Source organism: Oryctolagus cuniculus, chromosome 1 (assembly GCF_964237555.1).
Source record: "Oryctolagus cuniculus chromosome 1, mOryCun1.1, whole genome shotgun sequence".
Classification (NCBI taxonomy): Eukaryota; Metazoa; Chordata; class Mammalia; order Lagomorpha; family Leporidae; genus Oryctolagus; species Oryctolagus cuniculus.
The window spans coordinates 235,085,440-235,112,764 of NC_091432.1; the positions used below are offsets into that span (position 1 = coordinate 235,085,440).

Below are 27,325 nucleotides of genomic sequence, written 5' to 3' on the forward strand. Positions count from 1 at the left end.
ACATTTAAAGCATTCTTCAAATACCCTTGCAAACAGCATCCAGTAAGGCTGATGTCTGATTGAGCCTTGAATAACTCGGAATGCACAGCACGGGTAACACCTTCAGTGGTTGTAACTACTGATAAAGTCTGTATTTTGATATGCATCCAATTCCAAATTGTCCAGACTCATTCAAATTGCATCAGTGCTACAGCCCAGGGAGGCCACTCCGGCTGTCCAAATGGTAAAAGGACCTCCTTCTGAGGTGGGGTCTGCAACATGCTTGAACCATTTTCTCTGCTGAGGGTTGAAGACACGTTGCCAAAGCTGTTGGCAACACTATCAGGCAGGAAACCAAGGACATTTAAATTAAACTCAAAGGAAAACCTAATTAGAAGACAACAGAGGCAAATTCAATTTAAAAATATGCGGGGAAAACATCCTAGAAACTGAACTAAGTTTTATTCTAAGAAAGAAAACAAAGTTAACAGAGATAAGCAATGCTTCCCAGAGACAAAGGTGTAAAACAGATAAGTACCACAGTCACTTTTTACCATAGCTATTCTGTGTGTCAACATAGGGGCTGGCGGTGACATCAGCTGAGCGGTGAGGGAACCGGGCGGACAGCTGGTGAGACACAGAATAGCCATCTTCGTAGGAGGCTTCCGAAGGGTCCAGGGAGATTTTGGCACACTCTATCACAACATCATGCGTTTCTAATCTCTTCCACCTGTAAAAGGCAAGGAAAGTCAAGAAACGCAAATAGGAATCTATGCAATCAAACACTGAAGACGGCCAATCCCGGGCCAGCACAACCGATAAGCAAAGACAGGGAAAATCCATTCCAACCCAAGTTGGAAACAGTTCTATGATATAAAGAATCAGCCATTCACCTTACAAACCTACATCTGCCCTATTTAGAACCGTTACATCAAGTGCACGCAAACTATTTGACACAAAAATTTCATCAATGAGAAACTAGGCATAGCTTCCAAACAGAACATACACTGCGGAGAGCAGACACAGGGGACACCCTGCTTTGGAACAAGGTCGACCTGGAACAGGGAGACCTGGAAACTGCCAGACAGCTTAGGCGACAAAGCCTCAGGATTCCGGTCCATCCCCAGACCAGAAATACAGTGCAGAAGACAACTACTAAAGAAAGCCCACAAGGATATTTTTTTTAGACTCTAGAGATTCCTGTTATGTGATCCACAGTCCACTTCTAAGGATCTGTCCTATAGAAATAAACATAAAACAAGATATATAACAACGTTCAGCACTGCACACCTTGTATAAAAGAAATGATACAACCCAAAATTCAATCAAACGGACACAGTCTATGGAAGAAATACTATTACACCAGCCTAGAGTACAAGTAGAGGGAGACTGACCACAAAGGGTGCAAAGGAACTGCTGGGGGCCAGCAGGAATGCTCTTTGTCACAATCGCGACTTCTGTCCAAACTTAACAAAATGGATTGTTACTGTATGTAGATTATGCCACACTGAAGTTGATATGACACATTATGCAGGGGAGGGGAAGGGAACGGACGTTTGGGCTAGCAGTTAAGACAATGGCCAGGACACCTGTAGCCTGTGTCACCAGGTCTGAGTCCTGGCTCTACTCGTTTCCTGCTAACGCAGACCCTGGGAGACAGTAGGCAATGGCTCAAGTAAGTGGGGTCCTGCCACCCTCGTGTGGGGGACCTGACTTGAGTTCCCAGCCCCTGACTTCAGCTTGGCTCAGCTCCAGCCGTCGCAGGCATCTGAGGAGTGAACAAGCAGGTGGGAGATCTCGGTCTGTCTCTCAAACAAAATTTGAGAAGAAAAAACTGAAGCTGTGGGTGATGTTCGTTTTCTTTCAACTCTTCAGTACTTGCCAAATATTCTACAAAAATCCTATTAAAAGAACATCCAAAATGCAAATCCTCACTCAAGTATAAATGTTCTTTCTGACAACAAAACATCACTCCACACATTTCTAGTCAGGAACTCCAATGGATTCCAATCTTCTGTTGCACAGGTGACAGGGACCAGCGCAGCAACGCCAAGGGCCGTCCCTGGGCTGACCCTAACAGAACCTGTGGTCCCACACAATTGCTGTAGAATGCTGATTAAACCCTCAGTGCTGAAAACGTGGATTCCAACACAGAAATGAAAGCACCCAGGACCAAGCTGGGCAGCAGGCAGGCTCCTTAAATCCAGAACCTCACGTCCTTCAATTATAGAAAATGCTTCTACATTATTTCTATTGTATTAGTTTATATTATTCAACCACTTTTTACTCCACCAAAGTTTTTTTTTAATGTTTGTTTATTTATTTTTATTTATTTAAAAGGCAGAATGACACAGTGTCAGAGAAAGAAACAGATCTTCCAACCCTTGGTTCCCTCCCCAGATGCCTGCAACAGCTGGGGCTGGGCCACCCCGGAGCCGTGAGCTTCACTGAGGTTCCCCGTGGGGTCGCAGGGACTCGGGACTTGAGCCATTATCTCCTGCCTCCTCTGCTGCACATTAGCAGGAAGCTGAATCAGAAGTGGAGGCGGAGGTGGGACTTGATCCTGGCACTGTGATGAGATGCAGGCATCCCAAGTGGCAGTGTGACCCTCTGAACCACAACACCTGCCCTTTTTCCTCCTTTTTTTTTTTTTTTGCCCCCAAGATTCATTTATTTATTTGACAGGTAGAGTAGCAGAGAGAGGGGGTGGGTAAGACAGAGCTATCTTCCATTCACTGGTTCATTCCCCTAAATGGCCCAAAGCCAGGAGCCCAGAACTCCATCTGCGTCTCACACGTGGGTACAGGGACGCACGTACTCGGGCATCTTCCACTGCTCTCCTAGGCACAACAGAAGAGAGCTGGATCAGAAGCGAAGAGCTGGGTCTTGAACCAGTGCCCCAGTACGGATGCTGGTGTCTCAGGGGGCAGCTCAACACAATGCGCCAAATGCCAGCCGCTCTCCTCTCTTTTCTTGTTTTCTATTGGAAGTTGGACTTTCTGGGCTGATTATCCTTAGCTTTTCCTTTTCTTATATCACCTCAATTCTTTGGATCTGCCTAAACTGAGTTTATGCTCAACTTTATCTTCTAATTCTTCTAGAAAAGCTTTCCCTATCATTTGCAATTTTCTTTTTTAAAGGCTTATTTATTTCAAAGAGTACAGAGAGAGAGAGAGAGAGAGAGAGACCTTCCATCTGCTGTTTCACTCCCCAGATGGCTGCAATGGCCGGGGCTGGGCTGACCTGAGCCAGGAGCCAGCAGCTTCTTTTGGGTCTCCCACGTGGGTGCAGGGGCCCAAGGACTTGGGCCATCTTCTACTGCTTTCCCAGGCCATTAGTGGGGAGCTGGAGTGGAAGCAGAGTGGCCGGGACTTGAACCAGCGCCCATATGGGATGCCAGCACGGCAGACAGCAGGTTAACCCGCCATGCCACAGTGCCAGCCCCTATCATTTATAATTTTCGAGAGCTGCTTCATTAGTTCTGGAAGACTCCTTTCCGCATATTCTGATCGTGACTTGGGCACAGACACCTCAGCTCTGCAGCTAGCGCAGACAGGCTCTGCTGCTCTGCACCCGGCTTCGTTCCCGCTCCCTCTTCTCCTCTGCACAGGGCTCTCATGCTAGTGCTTCCCTCAACAGTCAGGTCATCTGCCCGCCCAGCCTGCTCCCTTAGGAGGCTTCCAACTTAACATGGCTGACTGGAGACTTCAAACCCTTTGTAGAAAAATGAAATTAAAGACAAACATTTGACGGCGGTGCTATGTGCAGTGCTGGCATCCCATATGGGCACTGGTTCGAGTCCCAGCTGCTCCACTTCCGATCCAGCTCTCTGCTGTGGCCTGGGAAAGCAGTAGAAGATGGCCCAAGTCCTTGGTCCCCTGCACCCATATGAGAGACCCGGAAGAAGCTCCTGGTTCCTGGCTTTGGATCAGCTCAGCTCTGGTCTTTGTGGCCATTTGGGGGTGAACCAGCAGATGGAGGACCTCTCTCTCTCTCTGTCTCTCCCTCTCTCTGTTAACTCTGCCTCTCTAGTAAACAAATAAATCTTAAGAGGGCAGTGCTATGGCTCAGTGGGTTAAAGCCCCAGTCTGCAGTGCCAGCATCCCATATGGGTGCCAGTTCAAGTCCTGGCTGCTCCACTCCTGATCCAGCTCTCTGCTGTGGCCTGGGAAAGCAGAAGATGGCCCAAGTGCTTGGACCTCTGCACCCACGTAGGAGACCCGGAAGAAGCTCCTGGCTCCTGGCTTCGGATCAGTGCAGCTCTGCTTGTTGAAGTCATTTGGGAGTGAACCAGTGGATCAAAGACCTTTGTCTCTGTCTCTCCCTCTCTCTATCTTAACTCTGCCTCTCAAATAAATAAATAAATCTTTTTTAAAAAGACAAACATTTTGGTGCCAAAAAAATTTTGAAGTCTATATATACAAGTCATTAATAAAAGGCTCATTGAAATGCATATTATTTTTAAAAACTACGCATGGATTGGAGGTTGTTTTTTTTTTTTTTTTTTAATATTTCAGAAGCAAAGATAGACAGAGCTCCCATCTACTGGTTCACTCCCCAGACACCTGCCAACAATTGTGGATAGCCAGGCCAAAGTCAGAAGCCAGCCAAGAAACCCATCCAGGTTTCCCCACGTGAGTGGCAGAGACCGAGTACTTGAGCCACCCATCACGTGCTGCCTCCCAGGACACTGCAGCAGGAGACGAAGCCTCAACCTGGGGCACTCGGACATGGTATCCCGAGTGGCAGCTCAACGCTGCACCTGATAACCATGCCTAAACTTATTTTCGTTCTATTTCTCAGCAAATTCCTTGTTGAAGTATCCTTGTATGTAACCTCCTCAAATCCTACCATCTACATTAACTATTTACTCATTTTTAAACATAAATCACAGGGACCAGCACTGTAGTACAGTGGGTTAAAGCCCCGGCTTACAGTGCCAGCATCCCATATGGGCGCCGGTTCTTGTCCCAGCTGCTCCACTTCTGAGCCAGCTCTCTGCTAATGCACCTGGGAAAGCAGTAGAAGATGGCCCAAGTGCTTGGGCCCCTGCATCCACTTGGGAGACACAGAAGCAGCTCCTGGCTCCTGGCCTTGGATTGGCTCAGCCTCAGCCGTTGCAGCCATTTGGGGAGTGAGCCAGTGAATGGAAGACTTCTCTGTCTCACTCTAACTCTGTCTTTCAAATAAATAAAATAAAAAATTAATTAATTAGTATAAATTCACAAAGAGGAGAGGAAAGGGGCATGAGAAAACAGTGCCACTGAAAGCAGAAGGGCAGTGGGGACTGCGCAAGTCCAGGGAACAGGATCCTAAGCAGCCGTGCTCAAATCTGAGAGTCAGCTGACACACGGACTCCTCAAAGTGCTGGAGACCTTGCAGCCTCAAGAACTCGGCAGCTGCAGCTGAGTGGCAGGTGGGTGAGGGCGGGGGACAGGTGGGTGAGGGCGGGGGGCAGGTGGGTGAGGGCGGGGGGCAGGTGGGTGAGGGCAGCCGGCAGGTGGGTGAGGGCGGGGGCAGGTGGGTGAGGGCGGGGGACAGGTGGGTGAGGGTGGGGGACAGGTGGGTGAGGGCGGTGGGCAGGTGGGTGAGGGCGGGGGCAGGTGGGTGAGGGCGGGGGACAGGTGGGTGAGGGCGGGGGGCAGGTGGGTGAGGGCGGTGGGCAGGTGGGCGAGGGCGGGGGACAGGTGGGTGAGGGCAGGGGGACAGGTGAGTGAGGGCAGGGGGACAGGTGGGTGAGGGCAGGGGGGCAGGTGGGTGAGGGCGGGGGACAGGTGGGTGAGGGTGGGGGGCAGGTGGGTGAGGGCGGGGGGACAGGTGGGTGAGGGCAGGGGGCAGGTGGGTGAGGGCAGCGGGCAGGTGGGTGAGGGCGGGGGACAGGTGGGTGAGGGCAGCAGGCAGGTGGGTGAGGGCAGGGGACAGGTGGGTGAGGACGGGGGGCAGGTGGGTGAGGACGGGGGACAGGTGGGTGAGGGCGGGGGACAGGTGGGTGAGGGTGGCTGGCAGGTGGGTGAGGGCAGGGGACAGGTGGGTGAGGACGGGGGGCAGGTGGGTGAGGACGGGGGGCAGGTGGGTGAGGGCAGGGGACAGGTGGGTGAGGGTGGGGGACAGGTGGGTGAGGGCAGCGGGCAGGTGGGTGAGGGCGGGGGACAGGTGGGTGAGGGCGGGGGACAGATGGGTGAGGGTGGGGGGCAGGTGGGTGAGGGTGGGGGGCAGGTGGGTGAGGGCGGGGGACAGGTGGGTGAGGGCGGGGGACAGGTGGGTGAGGGCAGCGGGCAGGTGGGTGAGGGCGGGGGCAGGTGGGTGAGGGCGGGGGACAGGTGGGTGAGGGCAGGGGGCAGGTGGGTGAGGGCAGGGGGCAGGTGGGTGAGGGCGGGGGACAGGTGGGTGAGGACGGGGGGCAGGTGGGTGAGGACGGGGGACAGGTGGGTGAGGCAGGTGGGTGAGGGCGGGGGACAGGAGGGTGAGGGTGGCTGGCAGGTGGGTGAGGGTGGATGGCAGGTGGGTGAGGGCGGGGGACAGGTGGGTGAGGACGGGGGCAGGTGGGTGAGGGCGGGGGACAGGTGGGTGAGGGTGGGGGGGCAGGTGGGTGAGGGCGGGGGACAGGTGGGTGAGGATGGCTGGCAGGTGGGTGAGGGCGGGGGACAGGTGGGTGAGGGCAGCCGGCAGGTGGGTGAGGGCGGGGGCAGGTGGGTGAGGGCGGGGGACAGGTGGGTGAGGACGGGGGGCAGGTGGGTGAGGACGGGGGCAGGTGGGTGAGGACGGTGGGCAGGTGGGCGAGGGCTGGGGACAGCTGGGTGAGGGCGGGGGACAGGTGGGTGAGGGTGGCTGGCAGGTGGGTGAGGGTGGCTGGCAGGTGGGTGAGGGCAGGGGGCATGTGGGTGAGGGCGGGGGACAGGTGGGTGAGGGTGGGGGGCAGGTGGGTGAGGGCGGGGGACAGGTGGGTGAGGGTGGGGGGCAGGTGGGTGAGGGCGGGGGACAGGTGGGTGAGGACTGGGGGCAGGTGGGTGAGGGCGGGGGGCAGGTGGGTGAGGGCAGGGGGCAGGTGGGTGAGGGTGGCTGGCAGGTGGGTGAGGGCGGGGGACAGGTGGGTGAGGGTGGGGGGCAGGTGGGTGAGGGTGGGGGGCAGGTGGGTGAGGGTGGCGGGCAGGTGGGTGAGTGCAGGGGGCAGGTGGGTGAGGGTGGCGGGCAGGTGGGTGAGGGCGGGGGGCAGGTGGGTGAGGGCGGGGGACAGGTGGGTGAGGACGGGGGGCAGGTGGGTGAGGACGGGGGGCAGGTGGGTGAGGGCGGGGGACAGGTGGGTGAGGGTGGCTGACAGGTGGGTGAGGGTGGCTGGCAGGTGGGTGAGGGTGGCTGGCAGGTGGGTGAGGGCGGGGGGCATGTGGGTGAGGGCGGGGGACAGGTGGGTGAGGGTGGGGGGCAGGTGGGTGAGGGCGGGGGACAGGTGGGTGAGGATGGCTGGCAGGTGGGTGAGGACGGGGGACAGGTGGGTGAGGGCGGGGGGCAGGTGGGTGAGGGTGGCTGGCAGGTGGGTGAGGGCGGGGGACAGGTGGGTGAGGGTGGGGGGCAGGTGGGTGAGGGCGGGGGACAGGTGGGTGAGGACGGGGGACAGGTGGGTGAGGGCGGGGGGCAGGTGGGTGAGGGTGGCTGGCAGGTGGGTGAGGGCGGGGGACAGGTGGGTGAGGGTGGGGGGCAGGTGGGTGAGGGCGGGGGACAGGTGGGTGAGGACTGGGGGCAGGTGGGTGAGGGCGCGGGGCAGGTGGGTGAGGGCGGGGGGCAGGTGGGTGAGGGCGGGGGGCATGTGGGTGAGGGCGGGGGACAGGTGGGTGAGGGTGGGGGGCAGGTGGGTGAGGGTGGCGGGCAGGTGGGTGAGTGCAGGGGGCAGGTGGGTGAGGGTGGCGGGCAGGTGGGTGAGAGCGGGGGGCAGGTGGGTGAGGGCGGGGGCAGGTGGGTGAGGGCGGGGGGCAGGTGGGTGAGGGCGGGGGGCAGGTGGGTGAGGGCGGGGGCAGGTGGGTGAGGGTGGGGGACAGGTTGGTGAGGGCGGGGGCAGGTGGGTGAGGGCGGGGGCAGGTGGGTGAGGGCGGGGGGCAGGTGGGTGAGGGCGGGGGGCAGGTGGGTGAGGGCGGGGGCAGGTGGGTGAGGGCGGGGGGCAGGTGGGTGAGGGCGGGGACAGGTGGGTGAGGGCGGGGGGCAGGTGGGTGAGGGTGGGGGACAGGTGGGTGAGGGCAGGGGGCAGGTGGGTGAGGGCGGGGGCAGGTGGGTCAGGGCGGGGGACAGGTCGTGAGGGCGGCGGGCAGGTGGGTCAGGGCAGGAAGGCTGCACACCAGCAGAGCAGCTGATGTCCCCGACCCCCCACGGCATCTGGTTGCTTCTGGGATGAGAACAAGAGGTTTCTGGACAAGGCACTGCAGGAACTGGCGAGCGCCACTCCAGAGAAGGCATTAAGTAAGCAGGTAAATTCCGAATGTCAAGACCACCAGCCTCTGCCCCCAGCAGCAGAAACCCTCATCAGCCAGGACAGCTGAAGGTTCTGTGCTGAGAGGGAGCAATCAGTACCCCCAGCACACACTCAGCTCAACAGAGGACGAAGCTCCAAGTCCAGCCCACCCTGTGAGCGGTCTTCTAGTCGCCCCATCTAAACAGAAGCAGATCTTGGCCTGATCTTTGCAGAAAGCCTCAAAGACTTAAAAACAACAAACCAAAGGAAAAAGGAATCACCTTCGAAGAACAGACCACGCAGGAAAATTAAAAGAAACCGGCAAACACATAAAAACAGCTAACCTTCTCCAAGACAGAGACTGCACTATGAAAAACGAAGAAGCATCCAGAGAACTAAAAACCGCCCGCAGACAGGAGGGAATTGCAAAAAGCTAGTGGAAAAAATGTCATTAAAAGACAAGTTTAGGGGCCAGCGCTGTGGTGTAGTGGGTTGGGGTCCCCGCTTGCAGTGCCGGCCTCCTGTGTGGGCACCAGTTCACGTCCCAACTACTCCACTTCCAATCCGGCTCCCTGCTAATGCACCTGGGAAAGTAGCAGAGAATGCCCCAAGTCCTTGGGCCCCTGCACCCATGTGGGAGACCTGGAAGAAGCTCCTGGCTCCAGATCACCTCAGCTCTGGCCACTGCAGCCATTTGGGGAATGAACTCTCTCTCTTCCTCTCCCCCCCCCCCCCCCCCCGCCACCATCTCTGTCTTTACCTCTCTCTGTAACTCTTTCAAATAAATAAAATAAATTTTTGGAAAAAAAAAAAAAAAAAGACAAGTTTGGCCAGCGCTGTAGTATAGTGGGCTAAGCTTCCACCTGCGGCACCAGCATCCTCTATGGGCGCCAGTTTGTATCCCAGCTGCTCTTCTGATCCTGCTCTCTGCTGTGGCCTGGGAAAGCAGTAGAAGATGGCCCAAGTGCTTGGGCCCTACACCCAGAAGAAGCTCCTGGTTCCTGGCTTTGGATCAGTCCTGCTCCAGCCATTGCAGCCATTTGGGGAGTGAACCAGCAGATGGAAGATCTTTCTCCCTCTCTCTCTCTGTAATGCTGCCTCTCAAATAAATAAATAAAATTTAAAAAAAAAAAAAAAAAGACAAGTTTTGGGCTGGCATGTAATGATGCCGCCCATGACACTGGCACCCCATATGGGCACCAGTTTGAGACCTGGCTGCCCCACTTCCAATCCAGCTCCCTGCTGGTGGCCTGGGAAAAGCAGTGGAAGATGGCCCAAGTGTTTTGACTTGAGCCACTCACGTGGGAGACCTAGATGAAGCTCCAGGCTCCTGGCCTTGGCCTAGACCAGCACTAGCTATTGTGACCATCTGGGGAGTGAATTAGCAGATAGAAGATCTCTGTCTCTCCTCTCTCTGTAGCTCTTTCAAATAAATAAATCTTTACAAAAAAAAAAAAAAAAAAAAAAAAAAAAAAAAAGACGAGTTTATTTTTGCTACAAAGAAGTTTGAAATCCATGTGTAGCTTCTTCATACACACATTTTCCATAAACATCGAGAAACTCCTCACATTAAAACCATGGGAGTAGAAATGGTAACCAGAATAGAAGGACTAAGCCAAAGATAAGGGCATTCTCAGGAAGGAGAACAAAGGGGTAGAAAGGGAGAACAGAAGAGCAAGGGAAAGTGGAGAACCACTCCAGCAGATTTAGGTCTGCATCCTAGCAGTGCTGGAAGGAAAGGCAGGGACAATACAGGAGAGGAAGTCAGGCAGAAAATAATTAAAGAAATCTAGAACTCAAAGAGCTTCTAGGTTGAACAAAGAGAACAGGTGCACGTCAGGGCACGTGGCCAGGAAACTTCAGAATATTAGAGCAACAAAGAGAACACTCCACCAAGTTCCACACAGCAAACACAGGCTCAGGACCTCTTCGGATTGCAGCAGCAACACTGGGAGCAAAGCAACCCAGGAAAGTGACTGAAGATCAACTCCCGACCTGGAAGTCCAAACCCAAGTAAACAACTGCATCCTCTCTCCAAAAGCCACCGGAGGATAGAGCTGATCGAACCCAGGAGCGGTTTGATCAAAGCAGGAGACATGGGAAGTGAGAGAGCTCACCCAGGAGTGAGAAGGGAAGCCCCACGAGCACAGGGTGACAACAGAGTCCCGGCAGCATGGACGGCAGCTCAGAGCTGCCAGGAGAACGGGCATGGTGCAGGCCATCAAGCTCACCAATGTCCTGTACCGTCCTCCTAGCTGAGGGACAGAGCCGCTGACCTGGCCTGAACGACAGCCTGGCTAAGTTGTCTTCACCTGTACTGATGAAGCTCCCGCTCCCCTCCTCGGCCAGAGCAGCCGAGCGACTCATCTCATTCCACAGGAGGATTCTGCTCTGACCTGGTCTACAGGGCAGGAGCAGCCGCCACAACAGCCTCTCCTGGCCCCGTCTGGCAGCACATCTGGTACCGCCTTTGCCACATGCTCTGATGAGGGTGAACCCTCCCAGGCCTGTGCACCACTTCCCTGAAGGGACTCCGTACACTCTCCAGAAGGTGAGGCCACACCGGGACTCACGCACTGTTCCTTCTCTCGGCTCTTGGGTCTTCACCCAACAGTGAGAGACTGCTCTTTCTTCAGAAGGCTTGCTTCCTGATCAGTGTGTCAAAGCAAAAGAATACACGTAATAAAGCTACAAGAAGTGAGAGAATGACCAACAGAAAAGCACGAACTGCAGTTGTTTCCAAGGTGGGAGAGGGAACAGGGACGGGGGGGGGGGGGGGGGGGCTCCCACAGGGACTTCGAAGGTACTGGTAGTAATATTCTGTATTTTACTTATTTACTTGAAGAGCAAAGCAAAAGAAAGAAAGGGAGAGATAGAGATCTTCCATCTGCTGATTCACTCCCCAGATGGCCACAACAGCCAGGCCAAAACCAGGAGCTAGGAACTCCACCCTGGTCTAGCACAGGGGTGGCACTGGCCGAAATATTTGGGCCATCATCCACTGCCCTCACAGGCACATTAGCAGGAAGCTGGCTTGGAAGCAGAGCATCCCCATGGGAATACGGGCATCACGAGTTGTGGCATAACCCACTGTGCCACAACACTGGCCCCAGGGTCTGTCTTTCAAGCTGGGTGCTGGGTACATGTGCTCACGTGTCAGAATTAAACCTCATGTGTACATTTTCTTCATTTCTCTAAATACATCTCACACTAAGTTGCTCTAAGCTGATTCACTACACAGAGATCAGGTAAAAGGCTGGCTTTTTCGGTGGGAGATCCCTGAATGTCAAGGTCAACATCTGGGCATCAGTTTCCCGAAAGGCCTAATCCCCTACTGGGGGCAGAAGCCTGGCTTCCACTCGGAGAAGCGAGGCAAGGAGGGGCCTCCCTGGGCTCCGGCTGTGCGTTTACTTCCCTCACATTTCCAGTCATCGCCACAGCTGGTGGCCTCACCTCAGGAGCCACGCGGGTCCCATTTCTCCAGAGAACAAACTCGGGAACTTGTGCAGGGTCTCGGGAGGGCGTTAGGCACTGGGCTACGCAGGGTAGAAAGGGACCCAAGAAGTCCATCCAGTGAAAATACTGATTCTCTGTAATCCACTTGTTTTCAGCCACTCCTCACGCAGTTACTAGCCCCTCAAGGGCTAATTTTTCTGGGGCCCGGGGGCCTCCACTCTGCTAAATGACTGAGGAGCATACTTCAGGCTCACACCAGGCTCAGCTGTGCACGTCCTTGCGCACAGAGTAACTCAGTCAGCAGAACACCCGCATTCCCAAGGAACACCGCGAGAGGGACATCTCCTAGCCCACATTTTCAACCTCTGACAGCATTCTGCAGACGGCTGCCGTACCTTCGAGGGTCCAGTTCATGGTCCTTGGATCCAGTCACTAACTCCGGATGAATCCGCACGTGCTCCATCATCGGCTGGAAGAGTTTGGGTTGACAAAGGATGAATTTTTGCGGCACATCCACACAATGGAATATCAATAGTGAGAAAGAACAAAGTACTGCCACACACTACGACACAGACGAACGACTCCATTTGTACCAAGTGTCGAGAACAGGCAGCTGTATGGCAGGAAGCAGGCTGAAGATGCAGGGAGGTTTAGTGGAGAGGCTGGACCGCTGCTCTCCAGTTAACACAGTTAGAAACACAGTCTATCTCACCCGTGCGCCACTGCTAACAAACAAAGGGTTTTCTTTACCTTGACCACCTCTTCAAAAGTCTCCAAGTTTTCCTTCATACTGTAGTGAGAGCGCAGAAAGGAGACGAAGTTGCAAGGGTACATTCCGTAGAGGCGATGAAAGAGCGCATAAACACTGGCGTGGAGGTGGACCAGGTAGATTTCCGTCACGTGGCCTGCAACGCCAGCCGTGGAGAGGACACTCAGACACAAGGCTGACAGGTGACAGCAGACTGAGCGCGCGGCTGCCCGTATTTGTCACGCGTGTGTAAAAGACACAGGGTAGTCTTCTAAAACGCAAATCTGAAGGCACCAGAACCCCTACTTCAAACCTCTCCAGGCTCCCTATGCCCTCGATTTCTGTGACCCACAGAGGCTCTCACCGACCCAATCTCCACCCTTCCCTCCAGTCATCACCCAAAAAGGACCCCAAGTATTCTCACAACACTGAACTACCTTTACAAGGAGAGTCGCTCTTTCTGAATGTGATTATACCCCTCCACTGCGCAATTCAACGTGCATTCCCTGAGAACAGGACGGGCTTACTCACTGCTGTGTCCTCAATGTCTTGCACTATACTTGGTATATAACTAACAAACATTCAAATATTTGGGACATGGTGAACAAGAGAGAACCTTTTAATCAGTATTTAGCCTTAGCTATGCGTGCCTATAACCACTGAGAAAACTGTTAACCAGACATTAGCTTAAAAAGCTAAGAGTGGAACAAAGTGAAAATTCAGTTAATCTAGTCTTACTTGGACCCCATGGAAACAGTGTCCAGAGCATACAAAAAGCTCCTTCATAATATGGACAGATCAATCCTTTCTCTCAAACACCCCACTAAAGAAACTAGTATCAAGGCTAATCCTCTGCCTGCGGCGCCGGCACCCCGGGGTTCTGGTCCTGGTGGTGCACCAGTCCTGTCCCGGTTGCTCCTTTTCCAGGCCAGCTCTCTGCTGTGGCCCGGGAGTGCAGTGGAGGATGGCCCAGGTCCTTGGGCCCTGCACCCCATGGGAGACCAGGAGGAAGCACCTGGCTCCTGATTGGCTTGGTGCGCTGGCAGTTTGTGGGGTGAACCAACAGAGGGAGGACCTTTCTCTCTGTCTCTCTCTCTCACTGTCTAACTCTGCCTGTCAAAAAAGAAGAAACAAACAAACTAGTATCAAATGGGCCTGTGCTAGGGCCAGCACTGTGGTGCAGCGGCTTAAGCCTCCGCTTGCGAGGCTGGCATCCCCTACCCCAGTGCTGGTCTGAGTCCTGGCTGCTCTGCTTCTGGTCCAGCTTCCTGACAGTGCTCCTGCGAGGCGGCAGAAGACAAGTACACGGGATCCTGTCACCCACGTGGGAGACCCAGATGGAACGTCTGGCTCCCCACCTCAGCCTGGCTGTTATGGCTATTTGGGGAGTGCACACACTCTCTCTGCCTTTCAAATAAATAAACCGATTTTTAAAAAGGAGGGGCCTGTGCTTCTACTGCATCCTGGACAGGAAGCCGCAGGTCTTCATATTTCGTGCTTTTGATATGAGTATCTCACTCTGGGATTACCAGAGTCTGATCTCTCAGGCTCACAGGTTCTGAATCACTCTGAAAGGCTGTGTTACCTGCCTATGGGGGGTGGGGAAGACACCTAATATGTTTGGAACCAAAACACAAGTTAGGGCGTGCTGCACTTTCCCTCATAGGCCATCAGAACCTGACGGCCTATCCTCAAACCAGCAGAGCAGGCAGGTTTCACAAGCATAGTCCTATGCTGCTGCCACACACAGGGGTGTCTGACATCATTCTTCTGGTTTCTCTGACAACTAATCACTCCAAGGCAACAGGACACGGAAGGCATCTTGTCAGCCATCTTCTTACAAATGCCCGTAGTGGACACCCCACAGTCTCCTCATGTGTCCAGTGAAAATTGCTCCTTCCAGCTACACAGTTCCCTACGCCTTTCCCTAATGGTGCACGGCCTGTTGATCAACAAAGAAAGCCTTCAGCCAGTAGGGTCCGACAGGGGTAAGGAGATCTGTACCTGGTTTCTTCAGGCACCATGATGAAAGACGGCCAAAAATATCAAAGAAGTCAAGAAGGTGCTGTTTCCCCGACTGTGGAATCATCGGCAGCATGGTTATCAACACCAAGACGCCTGTTGTGAGGACGACGACGTCGGTATCCATCTGCAGAGGCAGAGGCCAAACAGCAAACAGCCATCAGGCACGGCGAAGGGGATCCCAACACTGAAGAGCCGCTGATGACAAGCTCACTCCCATCCTCACTTCCTGCCCCCAGGATCTGAGAGGACAACACTGAGACAGACCCAAAAGAAAACCACCGGGCGCTGACTCCCCACTGTCGGCGCCTCAGCAGCTCAGCTGGGAGAGAGCTTAGCTGGACTTGGGGACTCCCAGGCCCTAACGTCCTGGGATGCCCTACTTAGAGCACTGCATAAAAGCACTGCTGTTTTCATATAGTCAGCCAAACCCTAAGATATTCACATGTTGTTAAGGCAGTTTTAAAAACACACTACACACTGACAATTCATTGCTTTTTAAAGGATTACAACAGAAGTTTAAGTTAAGAAAAAATTATAGAACTAACAAATCGACTTAAGGACTTAGTTTCATAGCAGTGTTTAGAGAATCAGCAAATATCGCTTCTCAGCCTTTTGGCTAAGATCAGGTGTGAGAATCAGCAAATAACAGACGATGCTTTTAGGTCAAGTCAAATAACTTCAAGCTAACCGAAGACATTTAACACCCAATGAATAATGAATTAACTCAGACTGGCCATAGCAGCTCATTTGATCCATTATTAAAGCATGGATGTTTGCCAAATAACTGAAATTCAGATTCAAGAAACAAGATATTGGAGCTGGCAATGTGGCACAACAGGTTAAAGCCCCAGCCTGCAGCATCAGCATCCCATATGGGTGCAAGTTCAAGTCCCGGCTGCTCCACTTCTGATCCAGCTCTCTGCTGTGGCCTGGGAAAGCAGTGGAAGATGGCCCAAGTCCTTGGGCCCCTGCACCCGTGTGGGAGACCCAGAAGAAGCTCCTGGCTCCTGGCTTCAGATCGGTGCAGCTATGGCCGTTGCAGCCATTTGAGAAGTGAACCAGCAGATGCAAGACCTCTCTCTCTGGCTCTACATCTCTCTGTAACTCTTTCAAATAAATACAATAAATCTTTTAAAAAAAAAAGATATTAATCAAAAGGCTATTCTGCAGGCTAAGACTTCCATTATTCCAATTAGAAAAGAAATCTGTGAGTCTGGAAACAAAGCTGTGAAAGTATTTAACGTTTACATCGAGCACCGTGCCTTTGGTACTCCAGATCCTAGTGAGAAGAATGCAGTAGCCGGGCGGGGAACTGAGGCTGCATCGTGAGTCCCAGCAGAAAGGACTAACCTCCATCTCATTTAGCAAAACATCCTAACTCAATATTGGGGTGACAGACCAAGATTAACAGCAAAACTCTTCCAGAAGCCCAAGCTTTGACCATCTGAACTAAAACTAGATTATATTCTCATGAATTTCATTTGCTTAAAAAATATTAAATTGAAAAAACTGTTCCTGTTTTTTCTTAATATTAAACTCGAGTTTTTCAATGTGACTCCTCGGGGCCCACCACCAGAGATAGTAAGACAGCGACCCTTCCTGGCAGACACAAAGATCGGGTGGATCAGGTGGATCAGATGAATCCGAGGGACTGCACCCTAGACAATCACTGCTGCGAGGCACCGGCAGTTACTATCAACCAACTGTCTTACTGTATGGACGTGCGAGTCCAGGAACTAAAACAGATTAAGCAAACAGCCCTGAGTGCTTCAGCAAGCCACCGCCAAAGCTAAAACCATACAGTTCTACTCAGGTTTTGACTCCCTGTGTAGAAAAATGCACCAAATTCAGTGTAGGCAACAGTATACAACCCAATAGGACTTCAAAATCATAAATACAGCTGCAACCAGAGTATATTCCTTAACAATTAAAAAAGCCTTTAAGCTGCATTAGCTGAAAGAGATTTCAGGAACAGGGATTCTCTAAAAAGAAGAGTCCAGCCAACTTTCAACCAGCGGAAGGCTGAACAGGGATGAAGTCAAAGACACTGGACAACTCAGTTGGACCTCACTGAACCAGCTGACTGAAATAATACTGCATTTGCTTACCCATAATGAAGTATGTGAGAACTTACTAAGTACCAACCTGGACTACATCACATGAGAGGAAAACCAGTTGCCTGGAACGTTTTAAACTCTGAAAGTTGGCATCTAACTTGTTTGCTTAAAGTCACTCAAAATTCAGAAACTACATTCATGAAGCCGTCATTCAAACCTTACGGACACCCTACCTTGAGACATTTTAGTAACGAAGGCAGGAGAGGGGCTTGGGAGAGCTTATGCTTCCAGGACGGCTGCAGTCTGATGACGTGCCCCAGTAACGAGAGGATGGATAGGCGGGTGGCGGCTTTGCCCACGTATTCATTAATCTTGTCCAAGAGGTGCTGAAAACACAGAACAAGGGAAGCCCTCACATGAATGTACATGACACCAATCAAGTGCACACAAGGCAGAGACCAGGGCTCTAACCTCCCAGGTGCACACAAGGCAGAGACCAGGGCTCTAACCTCTCAGGTGAACACAAGGCAGAGACCAGGGCTCTAACCTCCCAGGTGCACACAAGGCAGAGACCAGGGCTCTAACCTCCCAGGTGCACACAAGGCAGAGACCAGGGCTCTAACCTCTCAGGTGCACACAAGGCAGAGACCAGGGCTCTAACCTCTCAGGTGCACACAAGGCAGAGACCAGGGCTCTAACCTCTCAGGTCTGCCCTCTGCGGTGAGGCCAGTCAAGCTGGGAAAGAGATCAAACTCAAGATTTCTAAACCAAGTTAGCAAACAAAGCACTGCTGCATTTAGCCTGAGAGAGGGCAGCCCACTGGTAATTCAACAAAAATGAGCCTGGGGCAGGCGTGGCAAGCGGGTGAAGCCAATATTTGGGACCTCCCACACAGGAGTGCCTGGTGAGCCCCAGCTAGCCTGTGCTTCCAATCCTGCTTCAGGCTCATGTGCCTGGGAGGCACTGGATGACCAAGTGCTTGGGTCACTGCCACCCACGTGGAGGACCAGGACACAGTTCCTGGGTCTGGGCTTTGGCCTGGCCCAGCCCTGACTACTACAGGCATTTGGGGAGCGAACCAGAGGATGGAAAGTATCTTTCTCTCCCTTTCTGTCAAATAAATAAATCTTTTTTAAAATAAAGAAATAAAGAATAAATTATCCTGGGGCACAGCAGGTAAAGCCACCAGTTGCCGTGCTGGCATCCCATGTGGGTGCCGGTTCAAGCCCCAGCTGCTCCACTTCTGATCTAGCTCCCTACTAATGCGCCTGGGAAAGCAGCAGATGACGGCCCAAATCCTAAGGCCCCTGCACCCACGTGGGAGACCTGGAAGAAGCTCCTTGCTCCTGGCTTTGGATTGGCTCAGCTCCGGCCATTGCAGCCATCTGGGGAGAGAACCAGCAGATGGAAGACCTCTCTCTCTCTGTTTCTGCCTCTGCCTCGCTGTAGCTCTGCCTTTCAAATAAATAAGAAAATATTTAAAAATAAATAAATAATCCTAATACAGGTCTGCAGGAGGGGAGGAGACTTGACAGCCCCTCTGGAGTTCAGCAGGCCACCCCTTGCTGTGACCCCTGGTGCTGCCCTGGGCTTGGCTGCTACTGTCAGGAGGGGACCCCGATGAAGGCAGCCTACAGTCTGACACCTTACAGAACGAGGTAGAAGAAGCCAGAGTCCAGCCCAGAGTGAAGGAAAATAAGACAAGACACACACATTGGCAAGGTCCTCCTATCCTAGTGGATTTGCTCTCATGTTTAATCACAACTTCCCAAGTCTGAAATGACGACGCTGTGTTTGCTACTCACACACACACACACACAAACAAAAGGGAAATGTGTAAGTTCTCTGAGAGCTTGGTGCTAGGAAACAAGACTCATTAGTTAGACTCTTAGTTATCAACACTTAGGTTTCCCCTTGTTGGTAAGAGTTTAAAAACTCTATTCAAAGCACGGGTATAAAGACGTGTACCTCAGGGGTCACACCATTACTGTACAGTTACCGCATCGGATGGTAAGATTCCTTTAAACACATGATACTTAAAAGCCCCTCTGTTTGATTTTGTAAACTTCCCAGGAAATATGGGCCTGACTCATGAGTTTCATATGCAGTAGTCGCCCGCAGCACACACAAGCCAGGGATTGAGCCCCGACCCAGCCGCACGGAGCCTCGCCTGGAAGCTGGCAGGACCCTCCCGCGGCACACACCGTGCGTCCAGCAGTTACCTTGTCGTGCGGCTCCTGCAAGGTGGTCAGGATGTGCAAAACCGGCTGAGAACTGGTTTCCAGGTAATGATCCACCAAGGCGTTTACAAGCACAGGGCCACGATCTGCACAACAAAAGGGACTGGTCACAGTCACTCCTATAACAATCCTAGTGTTTCTTTCAAGCTACCCAAAGTTTTGTGGAGCAGTACACTTCTTTTTTTTAAAGATTTATTCATTTATTTGCAAGTAAAAGTTATACACAGAGAGGAGAGAGAGAGGGGAGAAGGGAAAAGAGAGAGGAGAGAGGGGAGAAGTGAGAGGAGAGAGGGGAGAGGGGAGAGGGGAGAGAGAGAGGAGAGAGAGAAAGAGAGCTCTTCCATCCACTGGTTCACTGCCCAAATGGCCACAACGGCCAGAGCTGCACCGATCCGAAGCCAGGAGCCAGGAGCTTCTTCCAGGTCTCCCACGTGGGTTTAGGGGCCCAAGCACTTGGGCCATCTTCTACTGCTTTCCCAGGCCACAGCAGAGAGCTGGATCAGAAGAGGAGCAGCCAGGACTCAAAAAGGCGTTCACATGGGATGCCAGCAACTGCAGGCAACAGCTTTACCTGTTTCGCCACAGCGCCGGCTTTGAAGCAGTACATTTCAGCCTCCTTAACTTCATTCAGGACAAACAATAGGACAATTCCATGCTTATTAGCCTAAGTATCCATAAAAGCACATGAAATGCGTTTATATTTTATTACTTTAATTAGAATAATCCTTGTCTATTATTAAAAATTTAGATGATACAAAAGTATGTGAGATAGAAAAATGTCCTCCTCCCAATGTGTCCCCAAATCCTTAGAGATAAACACCCTTAAGTTTGCTATGTGGGGCCAGTGCTGTTGTGCAGCAGGTATGGCCACCACCTGCACTGCCAGCATCCCATATGGGCGCCGGTTCAAGTCCCGGCTGCTCCACTTGCGATCCCGCTCTCTAATATGGTCTGGGAAAGTAGTGGAAGGTGGCACAAGTCCTTGGGCCCCCGAACCCACATGGAAGACCCTGAAAAGGCTCCTGGATCCTGGTTTTGGATCAGTTCAGCTCCAGCCACTGCGGCCATTTGGGGAGTGAACCAGCAGATGGAAGACCCCCACCTGCCTCTGCCTCTCTGTAACTCTGCCTTTCAAATAAATTAATTAAAAAAAGAAGTGTGCTATGTGTCTTCCCATTCATATAATCCCTCCTCTCTCCCTCTCTCTCTCTCCCATACACTTACACACCCCTCAGGTCCACAGAGACAAGCTTCTATATCTTATTTTTTCCCACTTAGCGATGAGTGGCAGACACCTGCCAACGGCAGCACCGATGACCTTCAGCATTCTGACTGACCACAGCGTGGTCCTACACCTTTAATTCAACCAGTCACCTACTGAAGGGGACGTGGGCTTTCCAACTTCCCACTACATTTCCTTTAAGGCCATCATGAGACTAAGATCTCTGTGAGTGGCCTGGATGGCATGTTTTTTTTGTTTTTTTTGTTTTTTTTTTTTTTGACAGAGTGGACAGTGAGAGAGAGAGAGACAGAGGGAAAGGTCTTCCTTTACCGTTGGTTCACCCTCCAATGGCCGCCACGGCTGGCGCGCTGCAGTCGGTGCACTGCGCTGATCTGAAGCCGGGAGCCAGGTGCTTCTCCTGGTTTCCCATGTGGGTGGCAGGGCCCAAGCACTTGGGCCATCCTCCACTGCCTTCCCGGGCCACAGCAGAGAGCTGGACCGGAAGAGGGGCAACTGAGACAGAACCCGGTGCCCCGACCGGGACTAGAACCCGGTGTGCCGGCGCCACAATGCAGAGGATTAGCCTAGTGAGCTGCGGTGCCTGCCGGGCATGGCTTCTAAACTGATGATGTCCCCCAATTACTCTCTTGCTAACAGGACCCATATTTGATTTTTGCCAACCTGGTAACCAAAGGGCACTGTTCAGGTTTTGTTTCTCTCATTAAAGAGGCTGAGCACTTTCCTCACTAAACACCACTTAAGAGAAGTGTGTGTGGTCCGGCAGTTAAGATTCTCAAGTCTGTAGCAGAGTGCCGGGTTCCACACCCCACTCCAGCTCCTAACTGTAACTTAGTGCTAATGCAGACCCTGGAAGGCCGCAGTGACAGGTGGCTCAAATAACTGGTTTCCTGCCACCCAGGTGGGAGATTTGGTTGCATTCCCAGCTCCTGCCTCCCGGCTTCAGCCTGGGCCCTCAGTATGTGGGGTGCAGGGGTCTTTCTCTCTCCACCTCTCAAATGATCAAATAAACATACTGAAATTATATGTTTGGGATTTGCTTTGAAATACTTGGTGTGGGGAGCAACTCGGACTACACTGTTACTCGAATTAAGACTTATTCTATACATCTGCTCTCCCACAATATGGCGCTGGGAGAGGAGTAAACAGCTTCTACGCAGCTGCCTCTCGCCAACTTGAGTGATGACCTGCAGGAGCTGATCCTGCTCCTGATTGGAGGAGAGCAGCGTACTCGGCGTGTGGATAGCAGAGTTGGGATTGGTGGAAGAGGACTATAAAGGAGGAGAGAGACGGCATGCACCAGGAACATCTAAGAGGAACATCTATCTGAAGGAACACCTGTGCAGCCCCCGAGAGAGCCGGCCGGCGGTGTGCTGCTCCCCCGCGGAAGTGGGGAAAGTGGCAGGTGGAACCGCCCTTCCATGGAGGTGGAAGAGACGGTAGCCAACCCGGGAAGAACCAGCAGCAATCCCAGGAAGGGCCGAGCAGACAAAAGAACAGTGCAGGGTTCAGTGTCGCTCCTCCATGAAGAGGGGGAGCGACACTTGGGGGGCCGGCGCTGTGGCGTAGCAGGTAACGCTGCCACCTGCAGTGCTGGTATCCCATATGGGTGCCAGTTGAAGTCCTGGTTGCTACACCTCCGATCCAGCTTTCTGCTATGGCCTGGGAGGGCAGTAGAAGATGGCTCAAGTCTTTGGCCCCCTGCACCTGCGTGGGAGACCCAGAAGCAGCTCCTGGCTTTGAATTGGCACAGCTCCAGCCGTTACAGCCATCTGGGGAGTGAACCAGCAGATGGAAGACCTCTCTCTCTGCCTTTCCTCTCTCTGTGTAACTCTGACTTTCAAATAAATAAGTACATCTTTAAAAAAAGATAAAACGAAATACTTGAGCTAAGGGGGTGACTGGGGGTGAATGAGAATGGCAGAAACTCTGAAGGGGAGCCATTTCATGGTCTTACTTCTGGATGTGTATTTAAGTATCTCCCTAACCAAAGGGTAACACACACACAGTGAATCCTCCAGCGTACACTCTTTTGGTGGTTTAAAGACTGTCTTTGGGGGCCGGCGCCGTGGCTCACTTGGTTAATCCTCCGCCTGTGGTGCTGGCACCCCATATGGACGCCGGTTCTAGTCCTGGTTGCTCCTCTTCCAGTCCAGCTCTCTGCTGTGGCCCAGGAGTACAGTGGAGAATGGCCCAAGTACTCGGGTCCCTGCACCCGCATGGGAGACCAGGAGGAAGCACCTGGCTCCTGGCTTCAGATCCGCACAGCGCCGGCCATAGTGGCCATTTGGGGAGTGACCAACAGAAGGAAGACCTTTCTCTCTGTCTCTCTGTCTATAACTCTACCTGTCTAATAAATTAAAAAAAAAAAAAAAAAAAAAAAAAAAAAAAAAAAAGACTGTCTTTGGAAGATGAAAACCAAAACACACAGCAGGTTTGTGGGGAGCAACCCGGACTAGACTAAGTTACTCGAATTAAGACTTATTCTATGCATCTGCTCTCCCACTGTGGGGAGCAACTCGGACTATACTGTTACTGGAATTAAGACTTATTCTATGCATCTGCTCTCCCACAATATGGCGCTGGGAGAGGAGAAAACAGCTTCTACCCAGCTGCCTCCAGTTCAACCAATAAACAGTAGGACTTGCTCCTGATTGGAGGAGAGCAGCGTACTCGGCGTGTGGGCAGCCGAGTTGGGATTGGCGGAGGAGGACTATAAAGGAGGAGAGAGACGGCATGCACGAGGAACATCTAAGAGGAACATCTACCTGAAGGAACACCTGTGCAGCCCCCGAGAGAGCCGGCCGGCGGTGTGCCGCTCCCCCGCGGAAGTGGGGAATGTGGCAGGGGGAACCGCCCTTCCACGGAGGTGGAAGGGATAGTAGCCAACCCGGGAAGAACCAGCAGCAAACCTGGGGAGGGCCGAGCAGACGAAAGAACAGCGCAGGGTCCTGTGTCGTTCCTCCACGAAGAGGGGGAGCGACATAATGGTGCCGTGACTCGGATAGGAAACCTAGGACGGATAGGAAACCTGACTCGGATAGGAAACTTAGGACGGATATGAAACTTAGGAGGGAAGAAACGGGAAGAACTGGGAAATTACCGGAGAGAGAGACTAGCAAACAGCCTAGGGAAAAGCCGGACGAAAAAGGAGCCGGAAGAAGCTATTGAAAGCCTAGGCATAGACTCGGATACGGACTACGGGGGGAAGCTGGGAGAAATCTCTAAGGTCGAAAGCGAAAGTGAAAGCTAGAACAAACAGACTCGGACGTGGACTGTGGGGAGAGGCCAGGAGAAATGAGGGAGGAATATCGTTGGAGGAAAGCTTGGGGAAACATACCGGGTAGAGAAAACTGTTAGGGAAATTGAAGCCGCGGGGGGCAGGCCGAGGCGGAAACGGAAGCCACTTTGGGGTTCTCAAGTTAGCCCGGGAATAGGGGGCGAAAAGTTGAAGCCAGAAGCTGAAACGTGAGCCAGGTTGGGATCCGTCTGGTTAGCCCGGGGAGCAAAGGACGGGAAGCCAAACCGTGGGGCGGAGACGTACGCTGGGTTGAATTCGCCAGGCTAGCCCGGGGAACTTAGATTGAATCCTAGTGGCGGAGACGCAAGCTACGCTGTGTTACTCGCGGAAGCCGCCGCGTGCAGAGAGAGCACGGGGCGTGAGTAGATAGGGAACGGGGCTGGCGTAGGCCGTGGTTCAGACGCGAAAGGGTTAAGCGTGGAGACCGCGGACCGCGCAAAGCCGGGAAGCCGCGCAGATGAGGCGCGGGCTGAAGCGGCTCAGAGCCGGCGAGGCGCTGAGAAGCAGCCTCGGGGCGGAGCCCGCTGGCGGGGCGAGGCGCCGGGAAGCTGCGCGGAGCCGTGAAGCTGCCGGCAGGGCGAGGTGCCGGGAAGCTGCGGGGATAAGAGAAACAGAAGTTTTAGAAGTAAAGTGAGAGAAATAGGAATGCTGGAAGATAGAAGTAAAATGGGAGAAATAGAAATGCCCGGAGATAGAGAAATAGAGAAATAAAAAGGCCTCCCTACAACACTGCAATGTGAGAGCTTGGATTCGGTCTGCCTAATCAAGTGAGGCGATGAGCACCTGCGGGCAGCTAGCAGCTTATGCGCCGCAGGTCACCGAAGACAGGCACGAATTAACATCAGTAAGGCTTCCCCACAATACAACAATATTAAGCTTGGATTCGGTCTGCCTGATTTAAGGCGGTAAGCGCCAGCAAAGCTCGACCAGAGTATGAGCTGCAGGTCACCGAAGATAGGCACAAACCAACACTAATAAGTCTCCCCCACAATACGGCAATGAGAAGGCTTGGATTCGGTTTGCCTGATAGGTTTTGTAAACACCTGCAGGCAGTTCTAGCAGAGTAGAGCATGCGCTGCAGGGCACCGAACACAGGCACGCATCAGCGCCTAAAAACCTCCTCACAATGGCGAAGAGAGGACCCGGATTCGGTTTTCCTGATTGATAGGACTTGTAAGAGCCTGTGGCAACGCTAGCAAGTAGAGCAGAGTGTGTGCCGTGGGACACCGAAGACAGGCGCGTATCAACGCCAAAAAATAAAAAGAAAGGGGGATCTGTGGGGAGCAACCCGGACTAGACTAAGTTACTCGAATTAAGACTTATTCTATGCATCTGCTCTCCCACTGTGGGGAGCAACTCGGACTATACTGTTACTGGAATTAAGACTTATTCTATGCATCTGCTCTCCCACAATATGGCGCTGGGAGAGGAGAAAACAGCTTCTACCCAGCTGCCTCCAGTTCAACCAATAAACAGTAGGACTTGCTCCTGATTGGAGGAGAGCAGCGTACTCGGCGTGTGGGCAGCCGAGTTGGGATTGGCGGAGGAGGACTATAAAGGAGGAGAGAGACGGCATGCACGAGGAACATCTAAGAGGAACATCTACCTGAAGGAACACCTGTGCAGCCCCCGAGAGAGCCGGCCGGCGGTGTGCCGCTCCCCCGCGGAAGTGGGGAATGTGGCAGGGGGAACCGCCCTTCCACGGAGGTGGAAGGGATAGTAGCCAACCCGGGAAGAACCAGCAGCAAACCTGGGGAGGGCCGAGCAGACGAAAGAACAGCGCAGGGTCCTGTGTCGTTCCTCCACGAAGAGGGGGAGCGACACAGGTTCAAGTCAGCCCTAGGTCAAGGCCTTACTTATAGCAAGTAGCTAGAAAGGATATGTCTTTGCTTACCAGAATTGAGGTTCTCTTTAAAGACAGCTGTCACGTCGTCTCGCACAGCCAGCAAAGGGGAGTCCAGCATGGAGAGGAGCTCCCCGACACTCGCTGGTTGAGCCATGCTCTCGCTCGCACACGCTGCGCCGGCTCCAGGACTGCATTAAAGGCTCCGCAGGCTCTTCATTGGGGCCACGAGTACACTGTGAAAAGAAGATGACCGGTGTGACCACACAGCTGCAAACAGATCAGCGCCTGTGTTCGATGCAGTGAGAACCGTGGCCGAGGCTGCTGATGCAAGGAGACAGGGCACGTAGCTAATTCTACCTCTGACAGACTTACACAGGAAGAGGACTGCTATGGAATGTAACAGAGAGGAACCTAAACAGCCAGTACCACTCAGAACCAATCACCAAACAGGACCAAGTCTAAGTTTTATTCCTACTTTATGATTTTCTCTGGTTTCTGGCTAAGACCATGCCTATTTTTCAAATCAGTGATCTAGAAAGCAGACAAACTGCTTTTAGAGAAGAACCAAAGACATACTATTTTCTTCCTACTGGCCCATGAACATCTAGAAGTTGGTAAGTGTCCATCAGGTCCAACAACCAGCTTGAATCAGCGAGCACTTCCTTGCTTTTGGCACAGAATCCTTGTCCTAGAATCAACTGCATGCCCAATAGCCGCTGACTCCCAGGAAGGAGGAGCCCAGCAGGGTAAACCTTCCAAACTCAGTTCTTCTCGGTAGTGGGGCAGGTGCCTTTTCTTTATATATAAAAAGCAGTCATTCCCGTCACAAACACATTTATAACTGATTATTTCTCCCGGCTTTGATCCCTAAAGCTGTTATAATCTTAAAATTCTTTTTTTTTTTTTTTTTTTTTTTGACAGAGTGGACAGTGAGAGAGAGAGACAGAGAGAAAGGTCTTCCTTTGCCATTCGTCCACCCTCCAATGGCTGCCACGGCTGGCGCACTGCGCTGATCCGATGGCAGGAGCCAGGTGCTTTTCCTGGTCTCCCATGGGGTGCAGGGCCCAAGCACTTGGGCCATCCTCCACTGCACTCCCTGGCCACAGCAGAGAGCTGGCCTGGAAGAGGGGCAACCGGGACAGAATCCGGCGCCCCGACCGGGACTAGAACCCGATGTGCCGGCGCCACAAGGCAGAGGATTAGCCTAGTGAGCCGCGGCACCGGCCTTAAAATTCATTTTCTTTATTGAAAGGAGAGAGAGAAATCTCCCATCCACTGGCTCACTCTTCAGATGTCTGCAATGGTCAGGGCTAGGACAGACTGAAGCCAAAAGCCTGGAGCTCCCTCCAGGTCACTCATGCAGGTGGCAGGTACCCAAGCACTTCAGCCATCACCTGCCACCTCCCAAGGTGTGGGTCAGAAAGAAGCTGGATCAGAAGTGTCGCTCCCCGTCTTCGTGGGGGAACGACACTAAGCCCTGCCTAGGCTTCATATCCGAGTCACGGCACCATTATGTCGCTCCCCCTCTTCGTGGAGGAACGACACAGGACCCTGCGCTGTTCTTTCGTCTGCTCGGCCCTCCCCGGGTTTGCTGCTGGTTCTTCCCGGGTTGGCTGCCGTCCCTTCCACCTCCGTGGAAGGGCGGTTCCCCCTGGCCACTTTCCCCACTTCCGCAGGGGAGTGGCACACCGCCGGCCGGCTCTCTCGGGGGCTGCACAGGCGTTCCCTTAGATGTTCCCCTTAGATGTTCCTGGTGCATGCCGTCTCTCTCCTCCTTTATAGTCCTCCTCTGCCAATCCCAACTCGGCTGCCCACACGCCGAGTACGCTGCTCTCCTCCAATCAGGAGCAAGTCCTACAGTTTATTGGTTGAACTGGAGGCAGCTGTGTAGAAGCTGTTTTTCTCCTCTCCCAGCGCCATATTGTGGGGGAGCAGATGCATAGAATAAGTCTTAATTCCAGTAACTCAGTCTAGTCCGGTTTGCTCCCCACAAGAA

General features: G+C 53.1%; 1 protein-coding gene across 6 annotated transcripts in view; it reads right to left on the minus strand.

Moving 5' to 3' along the window:
* The window catches only part of TSC1 (TSC complex subunit 1), a 64,329-nt gene that overhangs the window by 17,639 nt on the left and 19,365 nt on the right, over positions 1 to 27,325 (minus strand). For 4 of the 6 annotated variants that reach the window (XM_070058370.1, XM_070058360.1, XM_070058365.1 and 1 more), the window contains exons 3-9: positions 25,378 to 25,562; positions 18,925 to 19,028; positions 16,936 to 17,088; positions 14,625 to 14,769; positions 12,623 to 12,777; positions 12,268 to 12,341; positions 534 to 709 (exon numbers count right to left, since the gene is read on the minus strand). In XM_070058370.1, the coding sequence (XP_069914471.1) occupies positions 534 to 709; positions 12,268 to 12,341; positions 12,623 to 12,777; positions 14,625 to 14,769; positions 16,936 to 17,088; positions 18,925 to 19,028; positions 25,378 to 25,483 (913 nt within the window). In that variant the 5' untranslated portion in view covers positions 25,484 to 25,562. The remainder of the gene's footprint in view (positions 1 to 533; positions 710 to 12,267; positions 12,342 to 12,622; positions 12,778 to 14,624; positions 14,770 to 16,935; positions 17,089 to 18,924; positions 19,029 to 25,377; positions 25,563 to 27,325) is intronic. The other 2 variants (XM_070058378.1, XM_070058379.1) reach the window with 1 other exon arrangement.